The sequence below is a fragment of the Megalobrama amblycephala genome, linkage group LG13 (genome assembly GCF_018812025.1).
Source record: "Megalobrama amblycephala isolate DHTTF-2021 linkage group LG13, ASM1881202v1, whole genome shotgun sequence".
Taxonomy (NCBI): Eukaryota; Metazoa; Chordata; class Actinopteri; order Cypriniformes; family Xenocyprididae; genus Megalobrama; species Megalobrama amblycephala.
Window position 1 is genome coordinate 12,606,522 of NC_063056.1, and position 19,182 is coordinate 12,625,703.

General features: G+C 37.6%; 1 protein-coding gene across 5 annotated transcripts in view; it reads left to right on the forward strand.

The window, feature by feature from the left end:
• ulk4 (unc-51 like kinase 4) overlaps positions 1-19,182 on the forward strand; it is a 244,137-nt gene that overhangs the window by 36,434 nt on the left and 188,521 nt on the right. For all 5 annotated transcript variants that reach the window (XM_048152779.1, XM_048152780.1, XM_048152778.1 and 2 more), the window contains exon 19: positions 4,889-4,972. In XM_048152779.1, the coding sequence (XP_048008736.1) occupies positions 4,889-4,972 (84 nt within the window). The remainder of the gene's footprint in view (positions 1-4,888; positions 4,973-19,182) is intronic.

Sequence of the window (19,182 nt, forward strand, 5' to 3'; positions counted from 1 at the left end):
ATGATCATGTACAGCACTCAATACTTAGTTGGGGCTCTTTTTGCCTGAATTACTGCAGCAATGCGGTGTGGCATGGAGTCGATCAGTCTGTGGCACTGCTCAGGTGTTATGAGAGCCCAGGTTGCTCTGATAGTGGCCTTCAGCTCTAGATTTTCTATGGGGTTAAGGTCAGGCGAGTTTGCTGGCCAATTAAGAACAGGGATACCATAGTCCTTAAACCAGGTACTGGTAGCTTTGGCACTGTGTGCAGGTGCCAAGTCCTGTTGGAAAATGAAATCTGCATCTCCGTAAAGTTGGTCAGCAGCAGGAAGCATGAAGTGCTCTAAAACTTCCTGGTATACGGCTGCGTTGACCTTGGACCTCAGAAAATACAGTGGACCAACACCAGCAGATGACATGGCACCCCAAACCATCACTGACTGTGGAAACTTTACACTGGACCTCAAGCAACGTGGATTGTGTGCCTCTCCTCTCTTCCTCCAGACTCTGGGACCCTGATTTCCAAATGAAATGCAAAATTTACATAACTTTGGACCACTCAGCAGCAATCCAGTCCTTTTTGTCTTTAGCCGCTTCTGACGCTGTCTGTTGTTCAAGAGTGGCTTGACACAAGGAATGCTACAGCTGAAACCCATGTCTTGCATACGTCTGTGCGTAGTGGTTCTTGAAGCACTGACTCCAGCTGCAGTCCATTCTTTGTGAATCTCCCCCACATTTTTTAATGGGTTTTGTTTCACAATCCTCTCCAGTGTGCGGTTATCCTTATTGCTTGTACACTTTTTTCTACCACATCTTTTCCTTCCCTTCGCCTCTCTATTAATGTGCTTGGACACAGAGCTCTGTGAACAGGCAGCCTCTTTTGCAATGACCTTTTGTGTCTTGCCCTCCTTGTGTAAGGTGTCAGTGGTCGTCTTTTGGACAACTGTCAAGTCAGCAGTCTTCCCCATGATTGTGTAGCCTACAGAACTAGACTGAGAGACAATTTAAAGGCCTTTGCAGGTGTTTTGAGTTAATTAGCTGATTAGAGTGTGGCACCAATATTGAACCTTTTCACAATATTCTAATTTTCTGAGATACTGAATTTGAGATTTTCCTTAGTTGCCAGTTATAATCATCAAAATTAAAAGAAATTTGACATTTGAAATATATCAGTCTGTGTGTAATGAATGAATATAATATACAAGTTTCACTTTTTGAATGGAATTAGTGAAATAAATCAACTTTTTGATGATATTCTAATTATATGACCAGCACCTGTGTGTGTGTGTGTGTGTGTGTGTGTGTGTGTGTGTGTGTGTGTATATATATATATATATATATATATATATATATATATATATATATATATATATATATATATATATATATATATATTAGGGCTGTCAAAATAACGCGTTAATTGATTAATTAATCTGAGAAAAAAATGCAGATTAATCCATTCCGTATTGACCTTTGAACCTGGAGTCGTTCTCGTGCGCGCAAGCTCTTTCAATGTAAGCACCGTCTTGCACTCTCTCTACCTCACACATAATAATCTAAATCAACTGACACAATACTAAAAGTTCGTAAGACCGAATCCATGTTTCATGAGGCGCATTCGGAGAATGTTTTTCCTGAATAACCGTTGGGTGTGAATAGTGCTCAAAAGAACGTCACCTCATCTTCTCTGACAGGCGCCCTGCACGTGCAGCTGACATAAACCACACTTTCAGTAAACAAAAAGAAAATCCTATCCAGTGGTGAAGTGTTTTCTGTGTTGACAAATCTTTTGCGATGTCCTAATAACAGTCGCGATTCGCATGCAACGCGTCAACGTCCGCTAATGTCCGATTCGCGACCTAATGACTCATTTGAACAGATTCATTTTAATGAATCATGACAACAACTGATCGGTCCACACGGCCTATAATGAATCATTTACTCGAACAACTCTGAAATTTAGCAAGAGTGGTTAGTAAAATTAGCCTTAATAATCCACAATATTTTCAGGTTATTTAAATGACAATGTGTAGTGAATTAGGCCTACCTATAAAATCAGTTAGTTTAGACTGGAGTGAGGTGAAACCAGAACAAAGCAAGTTGTTGTTAGCTAGGTGCATTCAATTGTATATGGTAGAAAATTATATTATTAGTTAATATAACTTCTAAATGCTACTTTTTAATACTTTTCAGGTTTAGCAAAAAAGCATGTTCTCTTACAAAGCTATAAAATCACTTTTTTTTTTTCTTTTTTTTTTTTTTGCAAAGAGGGCAAGAAAGAATTACAGTGAGAGTGATGGGTACATTATTGTCATTATTGGGCTCGCAGATCACGTGGGTAGGGCACTTTTTACTGTTTGTGTGGATTTGACCCAGGAAAAGCCCTGCATTGATTCATTTGAATTGAAATATTTAATACTTTCACAGCAAAAATGATGTATGTGATTAATTTAGATTAATTAATCACAGAGTATGTAATTAATTAGATTAAAAATTTTAATCAATTGACAGCCCTAATATATATATATATATATATATATATATATATATATATATATATATAGTAAACATTTTAAACAGTCAATATAGCATTTCTCAGCATAAAAGTTTGCTTTTCTAAGATTATTTTGATTTATTTGGCAATTGTTACTTCTTATTTCATTCACAAGCACAAATGAGCAAGTGCAGCAATTTATGTGTCGACTTCACCTTTATACCTGCCAAAATATTCTTTAATGTAATGCTTGAGATATGCTTTGGAGCAATTGACACTTTTATTTGTTTGAAAATTACAAACAATACAAGTACAAAAAAAAAAAGAAAGATACAAAGAACAGAAAATGAATAATCTTTTATTCAATCTGTTTTTTTTTTTTTTCACGTCTTATTGTGCTTTATAATTCTTTTTAACATCATGCACATCCCACTCTATTTTATTATTCATGCATTTTTCTCTATCACTCTAAAGTGTCAAAAACTTTAAGTTGTACTGTGCTGTGTGGGTGTATTTACATACTGGATTATAAACAGTATAGCAAAAACTCTAACGATAGACACTTTATATTGTCACCACAATATATATCATCATACCACCCAACCCTATTCAGGAGGTGTAGCTACAGCAAATTATGGTCTAGTACAGTACTTATTGGTACATATTTTAACATCAGGCAATAAATGGTGGTTTTTAGTAAAATAACTTTTTAATAAAAACTAGAATATATGTTAATGTTTCTTTGCTCATCACATTCAGTTCAGTGAATTACATGGATGACGGAAATAATAGTCTATATTTTCAGTTCAGAATGGCAAAATGATACAAAAAAGTCAAGTAGTTTGCATCAATGGACATTGCGGCTGGTTGTTTAACTTTTCCATCTTAAAACTGTAATATTACGTGCACATAATGTTCAGCTTCTGTAAATAGTAAAGCCCACCTTTTTATTAGATTGGCCATGTCAATCATTTTGACATTTTAGACCTCTTAGGCAGACTAGCCTAAAAATGCAACTTTAAAAGCTTTCGTCATCCTTATAACAAACAAATCAGTACATAATGGAGTTTAGCATCAAAAATTTCAAATATGGTGTTTATGGCCATAACTGATTGGATATATATATATATATATTATTTATTTTTTATTTATTGGATATATACTATTTTTATTTTATTTTTTTTTTTTTTTTTGTCTAATGCAATGAAATGCATACATTCTTAGGTTTGGCAATAATAATAATACATTATATTTACGTTATAACTAAATATATAATAACTAAATAAATAATGTATTAAAAGTGAAGTTTAATCATCTCTTCAGTAACCAGCAGTATACATAACGAGGCCAGTTAATTAGTTGGTGCTATTTTTCATGCAATGATTTCTGCCTCCAAATTTATTGTATCAGCCACTGGGGGGTAGAGTTTTTCCCCTTTTCTGCTGCTATCCCATGACAACCAATTTTAATGGCCCTGGAAAAAGTTTGAAAAGTTCTCTGTAAGAACAAGAAGCCCATTGATGTACTCACTAATGGCTATCAGTCTATCGCATTAGATCCTTCCACATTTAAAGATTGTAAAATCTTATTGACTATAGAAGTGCTAAATTAACCGTAAAATATGTTATCGCACAAACTGCAGCAAAATCCATGGTACTGTAAATGGAGCTTTGAGTTCATTTATGCATGTTATATAAATATGATTTAAAATGCAACATGATTTTTATAAGAAAAAAAAAATGTATATATTGACATTTGCAGATTAATCAGGCTTGGAGATACAAGAGTAAATTGACTCTTTGACCGTTTTACTTTCCGACTCACATCTAACCACTTATGGTTTACTTCATAGTACATTTTAATAACGTTCAGTTAATTTATGTGAAATGATTCGTTTTGAATTATAAAGCTGTTTACACTCATGCAATTTAATTTTTACTTAGTTTAGGTAGGAATTTTAAGGCCAATTTGTCATAATAAAATTTCTACCTTATAAAATGCAATCATCAGGTTTTTTTTTTTCTTTTTTTTTTTCTCTTTCCAATTTATAACAACCTACTGCGCACTGCATAATGCAGCTACATATAAACAGAAATCCAAATCAGGCCTTGACTTGTACGAAGGTCTTTCAACGCTGTGCTGAATGTAAGCATTAGAAGTTAAATGAGAGCAGGATGTTGCTTCGCAGCGTTCTCCACTTCTCCCTCTAATTGACACGATCATTGCTTATCACTAGAGCTGTGTTTCCTGTACCTGCCTGAGCCTGGCGTCTTATTTACTGTCGCAGGACTTTATTTATTTAGCCTCATTATGATGGTGGCTGCATTTTCCTGTTTTTAATTGTTGCTTCAATGAGTCTCTGTAATAGTTCTCGCTCTCTCGCACACACACATGCTCTCTTTCCTTCCCCTGCAGGAAGAGAAGAAAGAGCGCCCAGGAGGATTGTGGGTCGTTCCTGCTGCCGCCTACACCGTGTTAATGAGGTGCCTTCGGGAAGGGGTAAGACTGCTACACTGTCCTCACAGAGTGTGTGTAAGTGTGCGCACTAGTGTGTGTGTGAATATGTGTGCATGGGGGCGGGGGGATCTGTCTGATAACGAACCTCCCCCAGCCCTTATAGGCATTATTCGCATGCCGCGAGTCAAGGGCGCTCAACGCGTTTGCTCGCACGTTCGTCAGTCAGTCCTGTCACACAAAAACACTCACTCACCTGCAGCAGAAATGCTCACATAACCACACCTCCGGTCGTCTCAGTAGCAATTAACCACGCTGGCCTGCATTGTTTAAGAATGGAACCATCTGCATGGAGACAGACATCAAACTGATCATCACCAGTCTGAACAGACTGTGTTTATTGTGAGTGCTGAGAGCTTCTCTTCCACAGGGGACCGAACACCATGCAGACTCCCTCATTATTCCTTTATTAGCAGGGGAAGATCTGCCATTAAGAAGACAATTTAGGAGCTATAGCTTATGTTGCAGACAACCCCTGGTCTGCAGCATTAAAATAAAGTATCATTCGGAAGGAAAAAGTTAGGCTTGATAAAAAAAAAACGAAAGTTTCTCTAGCTGTTCTGTGGCTGCGCTTCTGCAGCTACTGTTCTTTTCTGGCTGGTCAGCTGCCAACGTTTGGCAAAAGTTGTGCCCTCTAGTGAATGTGCCCAATTTTAGCCCTCTGCTCCAACCTGCTTATGCAGCATTTGAGTTTTTTTTTTTTTTTTTTTGTCTCATCACTTTTTGGTTAAATTTAGATTCTCAGCTGCTTGAAGTAGTTCTTCCTGGAGTTCATCTCATTCCATTGAACTTTCAAGGTTGATTTCAAATTTGTGTTTCAGAACTGATGGCCTGTAATGATCAACAGCTGCTGTCTGTTTTACTTTCATTAAAAACACCTTGCGTTTATTGATGCATCAGCAACTTTCGAAACTTCAGAAGTAGCTCCTAGTGGATATCACAGTTGTCTCTGCTTCAGACAGAACACCCATTGACCGTCGGATGCAAATTGCATGCAAAATGGTTTTGGTCAATATAACAAGCAAAAATAACTGGCTTTACCCAATAGCGGATAGCTGTTTTTTGGCCAATTCACACAACACCGACAGACGGCAACAGGAGTGTGTTGGCATCTGTCGGAGCTTGTTTTTGTCGATTGAACATGCTGAATCGAAATTAGAATGTCTGATAAGCGTCATGCTGTAATCTGGTGACCGTCGGTGTTGTCTAAAACTTCATTTGATAAAATTAATTGATTATAAAATTGTTTTTAAAAAATATGTATTTATTTATTTTAAATAAAATATGTATTTTATTATTTTTAAATTTTTGATATACAGTAATATATAGTGGCAAAATGTATTGACACCTAATCTACATCTGAAAATTTTTGCATTATATTACAAAATATCAAACCAAGAAGCAAGTATTTTACAGAAACATGGCATGCTTGTCAAGCAAAATATTACAAACAAACGATTCGATCAATATTTCCATATGTTGAGCCTATTTTACACAACCAGTTAAATTTGTATTAACTCACAACTGCAACCAAAATATATAACAAACATTTATTTCAAAATTTCACATCCTGAACCCTGATTGGGACATCCACAAATAAAAAATTCACACAGTAATCTAATGACAGCTTATGACATGACAACAGTCAAGAAAGTATTGAAAGTATTTACAGAAACATGGCATGCTTGTCAAGCAAAATATTACAAACAAACAAACAAACAACAACAAAAAGGTTATGAAGTTTTGGACACTTTATGGATCAAACTTTATGGAACATTTTCATAGTTAAAGTCATAAACTTTGGTTACTGTGAAAATCTCTAGAATCATTTACTTGTAAATGCCTTGATATTTTGTTTCTAATGCAACAACATTCATAGATTAAGCATGACCTATGTGTCCAAATACATTTACAACCACTGTATGCAATTATTTGTATCACAAAGGTTGACAAAACAATTTTAATATATTGTATAATAATATAATATGATATTGTCCATTTATCGGCTGTCAAACATAACATGGATAAGTTATCAGCATCAATCCGAATGTTAATATCAGTGCAACCCCTAACAAACAAGTACAAATACTGAGCAGAGAGACAGGAGGTGCGTCCCAATTTGCGTACTTATGCACTATTCTGTACCGTTTTGTAGTGTGTTCACACTAGCGTTGTCAAAAGTACCGACAGCGATACCAAGTCGGTACTGAAATTGTAAAAATGTGATGATTTGAACGCTGTTGAGCGGATTCGTAAAAACCTCTGATTGGCCATTGTGTTCACGCGCTCAACACGTGTCTGATTGGCTACAATGATCAATGCATAGGAGCGTTTAAAACACAGGGAAGTGTTTAATTTTGAAAGAGTTTTGAAAGCAGGAGCAGTAGCATTTGAAAGCAGGCATCTATTAGCAGACCGGTCCGCTGATAGACACCTGCTTTCAAGCACTCCCGTGTGTATCAGTGTAAGCGATAGCAATAGGACAGTATCAGTAGCTCAGTGAGTGCAACCATTTGACGTCATCGACATAGAACGCACTGTCCACCTAAACAAAATGGCACCGCCCATTGTCCAAATCGGTCCAAATATGTCATGGATTTTTTAAATAATGTAAATCTTTCATGGGTTTTCTACTACATATTTCAGTAAGAGACATCATTTACATTACATTAAGACATACACGTCTTAAAGGTGATAGAGAGGATTTTTTCGTCGACTTAGAATCCAAAGACTGTTACTGAGTTTTTGTAATGAGCGCATGCGTAAGAACAGCCCCCCTCCTTCACAGCTCATTTCAAAGGAACGCCTCCCAAAACTCGTGCACGAGTATTAGAACACGAGTGTTTACCACCGGCATTCGCTGTGTCGTGTTTTTTGGATTCATTATGTCGGACTCACCGCAGGTAACTCATAATCTGCAGTTGTTACTCCTGTCTCCTGACAAAAACATTGCATGCAGCGTCTGTGGAGTGTGGAAAGTTACTGGAGAGCGCAGCCGCGCTCGTCTCTCACAAGGAACGTCACGGCAGTGATTGACAAGCCAGAGGGCCAATCGTTTACGTGATGATCGCGTAAACGATTGGCTGATGTTTTTAAGGCCCTACTTCGTGCACAGATGATGTATATTAATATTATTACTTTCAGTGCACCTAATAAATAGTCTTTTATCAGTTAGTAAAGACAGTTTCAAGTAATATTGCAAAAATGTATAAAATAAAACATCCTCTTTAGCACCTTTAACACCATGGGTTCCCTTTAAATGCAAATGAGCTCCTGGCTCATCGACTGAAAATTACAACCAAAAGCTGCACAATGTGGCATCGCATATTATATTCTGAGTTGTGTTGCGGTAAAAATAGCTACTGACAGTGTCAGTAGCTTATTGAGTGCAACCATTTGACGTCATCAACATCATACTACATAGTTCAGTAAGAGACATCATTTACATAATATTAAGCCATACAAGTCTTAACACCAGGGGTTCCCTTTAAATGCAAATTAGCTCCTGCTCCCGGCCACTTTCCAGAAGAGGGCGGAGCTTTAACAGCTTGCGCTTCGGTTGCTCAACAATAAAGCTGGAGTATCTCACACAGCCAAAATGACGATTGTCAGTAAGGGTGTTCAGCCTTACGTTCAGCCTTACATTGTACTTTTGACTACACTAGTTCACACTAAAAATTCCAAAAGGAAAAAGTGCTCTTTAAATACCCGGATGATGCTCTCATTTAACCGAAAAAACAAAGTGTGAAATGTTGGACACTTCTTGCACTCAACTGTTGCGGCTTTAATCGTGTAGCGGAGGGGGAGGAGCTATCAGACTCCGACGTTGAATGACAAAATAACCTAATTCATACAAATTTCACACACTACACAGTTAAGTACATAGTGCATAAGTACATAGTGTATATTGTGTGTAATTTGGGACACAACTAGAGAAAAAAAAAGCCTGGGAGAGAAAGAAAAATGCACCTCAATTCTAGGATACAAAGCTTATAAGCAAGTCTAGTTCCTCGCAGTAATAAGCTCAGAGAGAGAGCTGGCCCTCCAGCGCTGTTACTCCCTCTCTCTCTCTCTCTCTCTCTCTCTCTCTCTCTTTCTCTCCCTCTCCCTCTCTTTTTTTTTTTTCCCAGCAGCACTGCCACCAGGCTGTGCAGTTGATCACTCTCTCTAAAGCAGGTCTAGACTGACAGCGACACGATTGGAGCAGAGGCAACAGCCAGGAGCTGGTGCAACTTCCCGATGCTGCCTTGCTAATTACACCCCGCAAACATTAACGGCACATCTTTTGGAAAGCCATGAAAGAAACGGGGGTTAATTTAATTCCGCCAATTCCCCAACATTAGCGTTGTGCGAGTACGGTAATAAATCCGTGTGTGAGGCTGATGTAGGCAGTAATTGTAATGCTTCGCTGTGCTGACCTGTTTGAGAACCTCTGCTGATTCAGAGAGAGCTGAGCTCAGGAAACAAGACATCAGAGAGGGAGAGAGAGAGGAAGGGATAGGGAATTAGAGGGAGAGGAGGAGAAAAAAGGCCAGGAGGTGATGATGGGAGAAGGTTGGGGGAGGGTAAAAAGTGCATAACGCACACAGAGAAGATGAGAGTAACCGAGCTAGCCAGAGAATATTGTGTGCTCAATCGAGAGTGAGAGTGCTCTTAATTCAGAAAGACAGCCAGAGCAGCATGCAGACAGGTTTTCAGGTCAGACTGCAGCTGGAAGAGCCGTGCGCGATTGTGTGTGTGTGTGTGTGTGATTCCGTGTGCATGGATGATGAAAGGGTTGTGCTCACTGTAAGTGGCGTGTAGCAGAGCCTTGGGCTGCAACTGGGCATCACACTACTCTTCCATTAAATATTTATTACGCACACACACATACTGTGCATATTCCATCCCCTCCCTATTAGCTCTGCCTGTAGTGCCTCTCTATAGAGCGCACTGACCCTTCCATGACTCTGAATATCTGTGATGCAGTTTATACCAATGTATTTTTGCCTCTGATCTCTGTCGCTCTGTAATCAAACACACTCAACGGCTCCACACGCGCTCCGTCTTTGCATTTAGCAAAGACCCTATGCTGAATTGGTCACAAACACCCATTCGTTATGCATCACCCTGGGGACCGTCAGGGAGCGTGTGTTTATCATGAAGGTAACTTTGTTACCGAAGGCTATCAGTGTGCTATATGCCAGTGGTTCTCAACTGGTTTGGCAATGGGACCCACATTTTCCCATGGTCATTAAGCCACAACGCAAATGTTTAGGCATTTGAATCATGCAAATTTATTTCTCAAAAATGGTTGACACAAGTGCTGCCCCACTTTACTTAAAGAGGTGGTTGATTATGATTTCACTTTTTTTTTTAACTTTAGTTAGTGTGTAATGCAAAGGAAGATATTTTCTTTTAAAGAATTCTCTGTTTAAGGACTACAACAACCAGCTGGTTGGCACTACAACGAGCTTCTTCCCGGGATAGTGACATCACTAACCTTACAATTTACATAAACTCTGCCCCTGAGAACATGCAACAAAGGGGGTGAGGCCACTTTGAGCTGCTTTAGAGAAGAGGAAGAGTTGTTGTAGTAGTCTTGTTGCCATGCTGTCATTTTACGCCGGACTGCTTCACAAACGAGGGTCAATTCAACGCTGGATTTGCACAAAAGATTAACATGACTAGTTAGTGTTAATGGCACATGCTAGTCGATGAGTTGATGACTCCACAGCAACTACATAAATTTATCCACTAACCATTCAGAAATGTCCAGATGCATTCTATAAGTTGTAACTTATGGGGTTCTAGCAGACCAATCACAACGCTCGCGATCTACGTAGAACTGATGCGTTGTTACATTTTGTAACACACGTAGCCTATGACAGGCCGTAGCTACAGCGCATACTCGACACAGAAGTATAAATTAGCCGTTACTGACAATAGTCATTTTGGCTGTGTGTGAGATTCTCCAGCTTTGTTGTTGAGCAACTGAAGCACAAGCCGTTAAAGCTCCGCCCTCTTCTGGAAAGCGGCCGGAAGCAGCAGCTCATTTACATTCAAAGGGACACACAAAAATGACATGTTTAATCGCCTTCATTGTATTAACTCAAATGTTTAATTTCAATGAACTCAAAATTTTAAGGCAACAGGTAACTTATTTTAAGTTAAACCAACTTAAAGTTAAACCAACAGTTAATTTTTACAGTGTAACACCGATGAACAAACAGTATAAGGCAAGGCTATTAAATAGAAGTTCCAAACTAGTTTTTCATAATACGATAAAGTAAGTTAATTGGTATGAGCCACCACATTCATCAAAGATATAGAAAATGGCACAAAGTGAAAAAGTGGTATTTTGGGTTAAGGTTATGGAAACGACAGTTACTCTGGTAATTACACAATACTAACATGAACTGTTAATAAAACATGAACACTGATCCTGATGAATAGAATGAACACCTGCATGGGAATCCTTCCCTAGTGACACATGACGTACAGCGCTCTGTGTAAATGAGTACACCCCCTTTGAAAAGTAACATTTTAAACAATATCTCAATGAACACAAAAACAATTTCCAAAATGTTGACAAGACTAAGTTTAATATAACATCTGTTTAACTAATAACATGAAAGTAAGGTTAATAATACCACCTAGATTACACATTTTTCAGTTTTACTCAAATTAGGGTGATGCAAAAATGAGTACACCCCACAACAAAAACTACTAGATCTAGTACTTTGTATGGCCTCCATGATTTTTAATGACAGAACCAAGTCTTCTAGGCATGGAATGAACAAGTTGGCGACATTTTGCAACATCTGTCTTTTTCCATTCTTCAAATATGACCTCTTTTAGAGACTGGATGCTGGATGGAGAGTGATGCTCAACTTGTCCCTTTAGAATTCCCCATAGGTGTTCGATTGAGTTCAGATCAGAAAACATACTTGGCCACTGAATCACTTTCACCATGTTCTTCTTCAGAAATTCAACAGTGGCCTTAGATGTGTGTTTAGGATCATTGTCATGTTGGAAAAGTGCACAACGGCCAAGGGCACGGAGTGATGGTAGTATCTTCTCTTTCAGTATAGAGCAGTACATCTGTGAATTCATTATGCCATCAATGAAATGCAGTTCCAAAAACATTTATCTTGGTCTCATCACTCCAGAGTGACTCCAGAGCAAACTCTAGGTGGGTTTTTTTTGTGCCTGGGCTTTAGGAGAGGCTTCTTTCATGGACGACACCCATGTATGCCATTCCTCTGCAGTGTACGCCGTATTGTGTCATGGGAAATAGTCACCCCAGTTTGGCTTTATACTTCTTTAGATAACTGCAGTGAACTTGCCGATTTTCAACACTTCTCATCAGAAGACGCTCCTGTCGAGGTGTTAACTTCCGTGGACAAACTGGACGTCTCTGTGAGATGGTTGCAGTTCCATCGTTTTTACATTTTTGTACCACATTTGCTACAGTATTCTGACTGAAGTAAATCTTTGCTGATCTTTTTGTAGCCTTCACCTTTCTGGTGTAAAGAAATTATTTCCTTTCTCAGGTCTTGTGACATTTCTCTTCCACGAGGTGCCATTGCTGACAGCATGAAATGGGAAGGGGTTTTAACCCTTTCGCACGTAAGTTTAAAATATTCTGGCTAACCCCCCAGCGTGAGTTTTTTTTAAGGCGACCGTTATTTAGAACGTATCACTTTATTGTTTCCATGGTGACGCATCATTGCTTGTCACATAACACACTACAGCGCTGTATGACTGATGATCTGCTTTTATTTCATTTTTTCCTTTTTTATTCAAAATATTCACAAATTTGTTAGCTATAGCATGAAATATCTGATATTATATGGATGTGTTTTTACGATCACGTTAGTTGGGCCATATGCGCGATGGGCGCCGCCATGATAGTTTGCACCGCTGTACAGAGAATCGGATCTGTTGGATTTACAACACGTGAATTTATCCACTTCTCCTGAAATACATAAAAGTAAGTGAGTCGGTGAACTGGGGAAGAATAGAGTAAAGTTACTTTCACAATGTGTATCTGATAGGAATAAAATGTGTCGTCTAATTATAATGGAAAGGATTGTTATTTCCGCTTCTGTAGACATCATTGTGTATTTTAAAAACTCTAAATATATTGTTTTGTTAACACTCGTGTATTTAAATGTCTGAAACCTAAAATAAACATTATTTGGTTGAAAACACTGCATATTTGTGATATATGAAAGCGCTGCGCACGTCCGTCTCTGGTTTAGCGCCAGCCAAAGCGCGCAAGCACATTTGAATTTGGCAGTTGATCACGTGAGGCGCTGAACATTCTAATCACACCGGTGTGATCGTACGCTCCTGGGACAAGTCAAGTCAAGTCAAATTTATTTATATAGCGCTTTTACAATTGGTAATTGTTTCAAAGCAGCTTTACATATTAGAAGCACAGAAAAAAGGGAAGTGGTTAAAAATAAGCTGTACAAACAAGCGTGGTAATATGTAACATATACAAGATGGTGCTACATTAAGCCAATGTCGGCTGACTCCCAGGGGTGGAAAAAACCCCCTAGGAGAAAAACCCAGCGTGCTAACACTGGGAAAAAAGTCCTAGGAGGGAAAAAACCCCTTGGAAGATATATATAATATATGTAAATGGATATGGAGATCAAAATCTGAATTATACATTTTTATTATAGAGATTAAAAATAGATTATATATAAATATATGTAAGCGGATACGGGGATTAAAAATCTGAATTATAGATGCAGCCAGAACTGGATCTGTAGGCCCATTGTCTCCTGGGCTACGTTGTAGTCAGGTCCAGACACAGGTTCTCCATCTGATCTGGATACGGCCTGGATCCAGCACCCGGCAAACCTCAGGATAAGCAGAGAGACAGATATTAGCGTAGATGCCATTCTTATTCTGATGTACAGGTATATCTAGTGTTATAGGAAATGTTCTCGGTTCCGGCCGACCTAATTATTGCAGCGTAACAAAAGAGACGGACCAGCCAAGACTGATCACACCGGTGTGATTGTACGCGTCAAAGGGTTAACACCCTTTTATAGTCAACTGTCTGCTGGATACCTGTGTAATGAACAGGGTTGGGGAGTAACGGAATACATATAACGGCGTTACGTAATCAGGATACAAAAATCCAGTAATTGTAATTCGTCACAGTTACGTCAAAAAACATAGTAATCAGATGACGGTTACATTTTGAAAAAAGGGGGGATACTATCAGGATCACAATAGTTTCATTTAAAACTAAATAAATCATTATTTCGCCGTTTTTTACACAAATATTAAGCGCTGCTTGATTATACAGTATTTCCTGGTTCTGTTACCAGTGAAGACTCACGTGAGCCACCCACTGGTGCATGCGCAAATAATAGCCGTCCACAATCTCCTCAAATGCAGATTGAATCACTGCTGCTAGTTGAAATTATGCTGTCTGCGGGAAAAAACTCAATAAAACAATTCATGGAAATTTCGCTGCTATTTTGTTTTCAAAGAAGAAAACGCAAACAACATGGTTGTACAGTGCAAACTCTGCCTTCCAGCTACGAAAACACTTTCTTTATTATAGGACTAAAAAATAATCTGTAATACCATACTGTAGCCACTAAATATCTGAATAGCCATATATATTCAGGGCTGTGTATTCCCAAGTTGTGGAAATGAGACACAATTGTTTAGTTTTAATAGGTTTTAGAAGTAACCAATATGCTAAACATTAAAATTAAAAACTTTTATATTTTTAAGCTCTAAACAACAACAACAATAATTATATTGCAATAGATAATTTATCAGATTTGTAAAATATTTTTATTGTTGAGACCCTTTCAAAAGTGTGGAATGTGTAACATTTAAAAACTTGAAGAAATTGAGAAGAAATAATTTAAGAATTTTAATTTAAAAATGCTATTTATTTATAGTAAAGTTAACTAACCCCCAAAATTTCTCTCTCTCTCTCTCTCTCTCTCTCTCTCTCTCTCTCCCTCTCTCTCTCTTCCTTTCTTTCTTATATATACAGTACATATATATATATATATATACAGGGAGTGCAGAATTATTAGGCAAATGAGTATTTTGACCACATCATCCTCGTTATGCATGTTGTCTTACTCCAAGCTGTATAGGCTGGAAAGCCTACTACCAATTAAGCATATTAGGTGATGTGCATCTCTGTAATGAGAAGGGGTGTGGTCTAATGACATCAACACCCTATATCAGGTGTGCATAATTATTAGGCAACTTCCTTTCCTTTGGCAAAATGGGTCAAAAGAAGGACTTGACAGGCTCAGAAAAGTCAAAAATAGTGAGATATATTGCAGAGGGATGCAGCAGTCTTAAAATAGCCAAGCTTCTGAAGCGTGATCATCGAACAATCAAGCGTTTCATTCAAAATAGTCAACAGGGTCGCAAGAAGCGTGTGGAAAAACCAAGGCGCAAAATAACTGCCCGTGAACTGAGAAAAGTCAAGCGTGCAGCTGCCAAGATGCCACTTGCCACCAGTTTGGCCATATTTCAGAGCTGCAACATCACTGGAGTGCCCAAAAGCACAAGGTGTGCAATACTCAGAGACATGGCCAAGGTAAGAAAGGCAGAAAGTCGACCACCACTGAACAAGACACACAAGCTGAAACGTCAAGACTGGGCCAAGAAATATCTCAAGACTGATTTTTCTAAGGTTTTATGGACTGATGAAATGAGAGTGAGTCTTGATGGGCCAGATGGATGGGCCCGTGGCTGGATTGGTAAAGGGCAGAGAGCTCCAGTCCGACTCAGACGCCAGCAAGGTGGAGGTGGAGTACTGGTTTGGGCTGGTATCATCAAAGATGAGCTTGTGGGGCCTTTTCGGGTTGAGGATGGAGTCAAGCTCAACTCCCAGTCCTACCCAGTTTCTGGAAGACACCTTCTTCAAGCAGTGGTACAGGAATAAGTCTGTATCCTTCAAGAAAAACATGATTTTCATGCAGGACAATGCTCCATCACACGCGTCCAAGTACTCCAAAGCGTGGCTGGCAAGAAAGGGTATAAAAGAAGAAAATCTAATGATATGGCCTCCTTGTTCACCTGATCTGAACCCCATTGAGAACCTGTGGTCCATCATCAAATGTGCGATTTACAAGGAGGGAAAACAGTACACCTCTCTGAACAGTGTCTGGGAGGCTGTGGTTGCTGCTGCACGCAATGTTGATGGTGAACAGATCAAAACACTGACAGAATCCATGGATGGCAGGCTTTTGAGTGTCCTTGCAAAGAAAGGTGGCTATATTGGTCACTGATTTGTTTTTGTTTGGTTTTTGAATGTCAGAAATGTATATTTGTGAATGTTGAGATGTTATATTGGTTTCACTGGTAAAAATAAATAATTGGAATGGGTATAAATTTGTTTTTTGTTAAGTTGCCTAATAATTATGCACAGTAATAGTCACCTGCACACACAGATATCCCCCTAAAATAGCTAAAACTAAAAACTACTTCCAAAAATATTCAGCTTTGATATTAATGAGTTTTTTGTGTTCATTGAGAACATGGTTGTTGTTCAATAATAAATTAATCCTCAAAAATACAACTTGCCTAATAATTCTGCACTCCCTGTATATATATATATATATATATATATATATATATATATATATATATATATATATATATATATATATATATATATTCCAAAAGTTATCAGATTACATTACTGAATACTTTTTTATAAAGTAATTTGTAACTGTAAGGGAATACATTTTTGAAGTAACCTGTGGTTGAATTCTTGTTAAATTAGACATTTGTAGTCTAAAATTTATCTTTGCTTTAGAGACTTTACTCATTTTTGCATCACCCTAATTTGAGTAAAACTGAATTTTGTTCTCTAAGTTATATTATTAACCTTATAAGTTAAACCGATGTTATATAAAACTTTGTCTTGTCAACAATTTTGGAAATTGTTTTTGTGTTCATTGAGATATTGTTTAAAATGTGTTCAAATCTTTTCAAAGGGGGTGTACTCATTTACACTGAGCTCTGTACTAGCTTAATTTATTTATATATTTTTTGGTAATTTCACAACTTACTAATTGACAATGTAACTATGATGTTGCTTGCTCGTAACTTATTTTGCTTTTTTATATTTAGTGATATACAGCACGCACAGTGAGCACAGTATATTGATCATTGCAGTAAAGTTTGTTTTTCTGAAGTAAGAGACTTTTTATTTCAAAACAGGTTACAGAAATAATGTTAGAATAATGACACTGACATATAGCCTGACAACATCTCATCTGACAGCAGATACTGAATCAGGACACACTTTACTTAGGCTGCATCTGACAAAAAAACCAACAGTGTTACCGCACGTCTTTCAAAATAAGTCTTGCATAAGAAAAACATTTACAATTGCTTTTTTGTTGTTGTTGTTGTTTCTTAGACTACACTCCGCTTTTGGGTCCCAACCCACCAGTTGAGAAACACTGCTATATGTGATTCAGATTTTTTTCTTTTGGAAAAGCTCAGTTTTAGGTCTACATGAAATGAAAATTAACTGTATTTACTTTCATAATACACATTGCTGGTCTTATTGTGTATGATTCATTGTGCACATTATTCCAGTGTTTTCAAATGTTTGTCTTTGTAATCTTTCAGCAGAATACAATGTACCTTTGAAATGACTTTGAAATATGTTCTTCAGGGTCTTCATATTCCAATCAGAAGGCCTCCTCAGTAGGGATGGTGTCAATGACAATTTATTTTATTTTTTTTAGTGTTATATTAACTTTTTGTTTTCTAAGGGGGGAAAAAAGTAATAAAAGTTCTCATATGAATACTGTTCCCATGTTGACTTTATTGAGCATCTTCCATAGTCTTCCTAGTCGTGACCAGCTCTGATTTTTCTAATGGGAGAGACCACATTAGCCAGAAGAAAAAAATGTTTATGCCTGGGACTGAATGGATTGATGCTGATGGAGAGAGAGAAAGAGCTCAAACAGTGAGATCACACTAATGAAAGGCCTGCCTGGCTCAGGCAATTTACATATTCCTTTATTTAGGACCAGGTGTGCTGCTCCTTCAAACAGACACTCGTGTTGTTAGAAGGAGCCACACAGAGATGACCTCTGTAAGCTTTACGTAATCTCTGTTTCTCACAAACACACACATAGAAATCCAAAGTAGGCTTGAATGAGTGTATTTAGCTGTAGAAAACACCTGTACTCCATTATGAAATATGTTCATTATTTTTTTTTTTAAAAGAGCCCAATCAGCATAATTTAACATTTAATGGTTTCCCAGATGGTTGCAAAATGCCAGTGACACTCAGGGTTAAGAAGACTATAATTAGTGGTGCTTGCCATGACAATCATCACAATTACTATTGCTCATACTTGCTGTATATTATTTGAACAAACCCCTAACCCTACATATTAAATTTCAACTGTTAGCTTGTCTACACCACTGTTTGTTTAGTGATCTGATATTTCACCTGTGGGTTGATTAAAAAGAAGAAGAAAAAAAGTGCTCACAATCTTAGAGAACTAAACTCAGACCCCTTGCAAAATAACCAAATTCTCTAGGTTCACACTGTCTGGCATTGAAAGTGTACCACTTTATCAAAATATGTATGTATGTATGTATGTATGTGGAACCCAACCTTCAGTATTATTGCATATCCGTATTATAATATTGATGATGAATATTATTACAATGAATATTTGAGGAATATTTTGTCTGACCACGTTAACACCATTTCTAATTGCTTTAATGATAAACAATAACAAATGCAAAGTCATGTGTCCTTGTTCAATAAATGTGTCCTTTGCTAAATTCTGGCATCAGTAATGCATATTTAATACATATTGTTTGTTTTTTATATCTTACATGGGGAAAAAAAAAATTGCAACGGACTAAAATTCAATATGTTTTGTTGTCATTTATTGTGACATTACCAATGAGCCTTCAGATGTGCAGTTATGAGTTTCAGTTCCCTTTAATGAATGAAACCAATTTGAAAACCCCTGAAATTAATTTGGCCCGTAAGCAAACATATACAACCCCCTCATATCACAGCAAACACACAGCAACTCAGCTACCATATACAAACATTCTAGTGTTGTGTAAGTGGGTTTTGCATGTGTAACCACCACTCTCATTTTCTTCAGAAAATGAAAAAAGAATGTAGTTGTGTTAATGATACATTGGGAGAATCTAAACTCTCC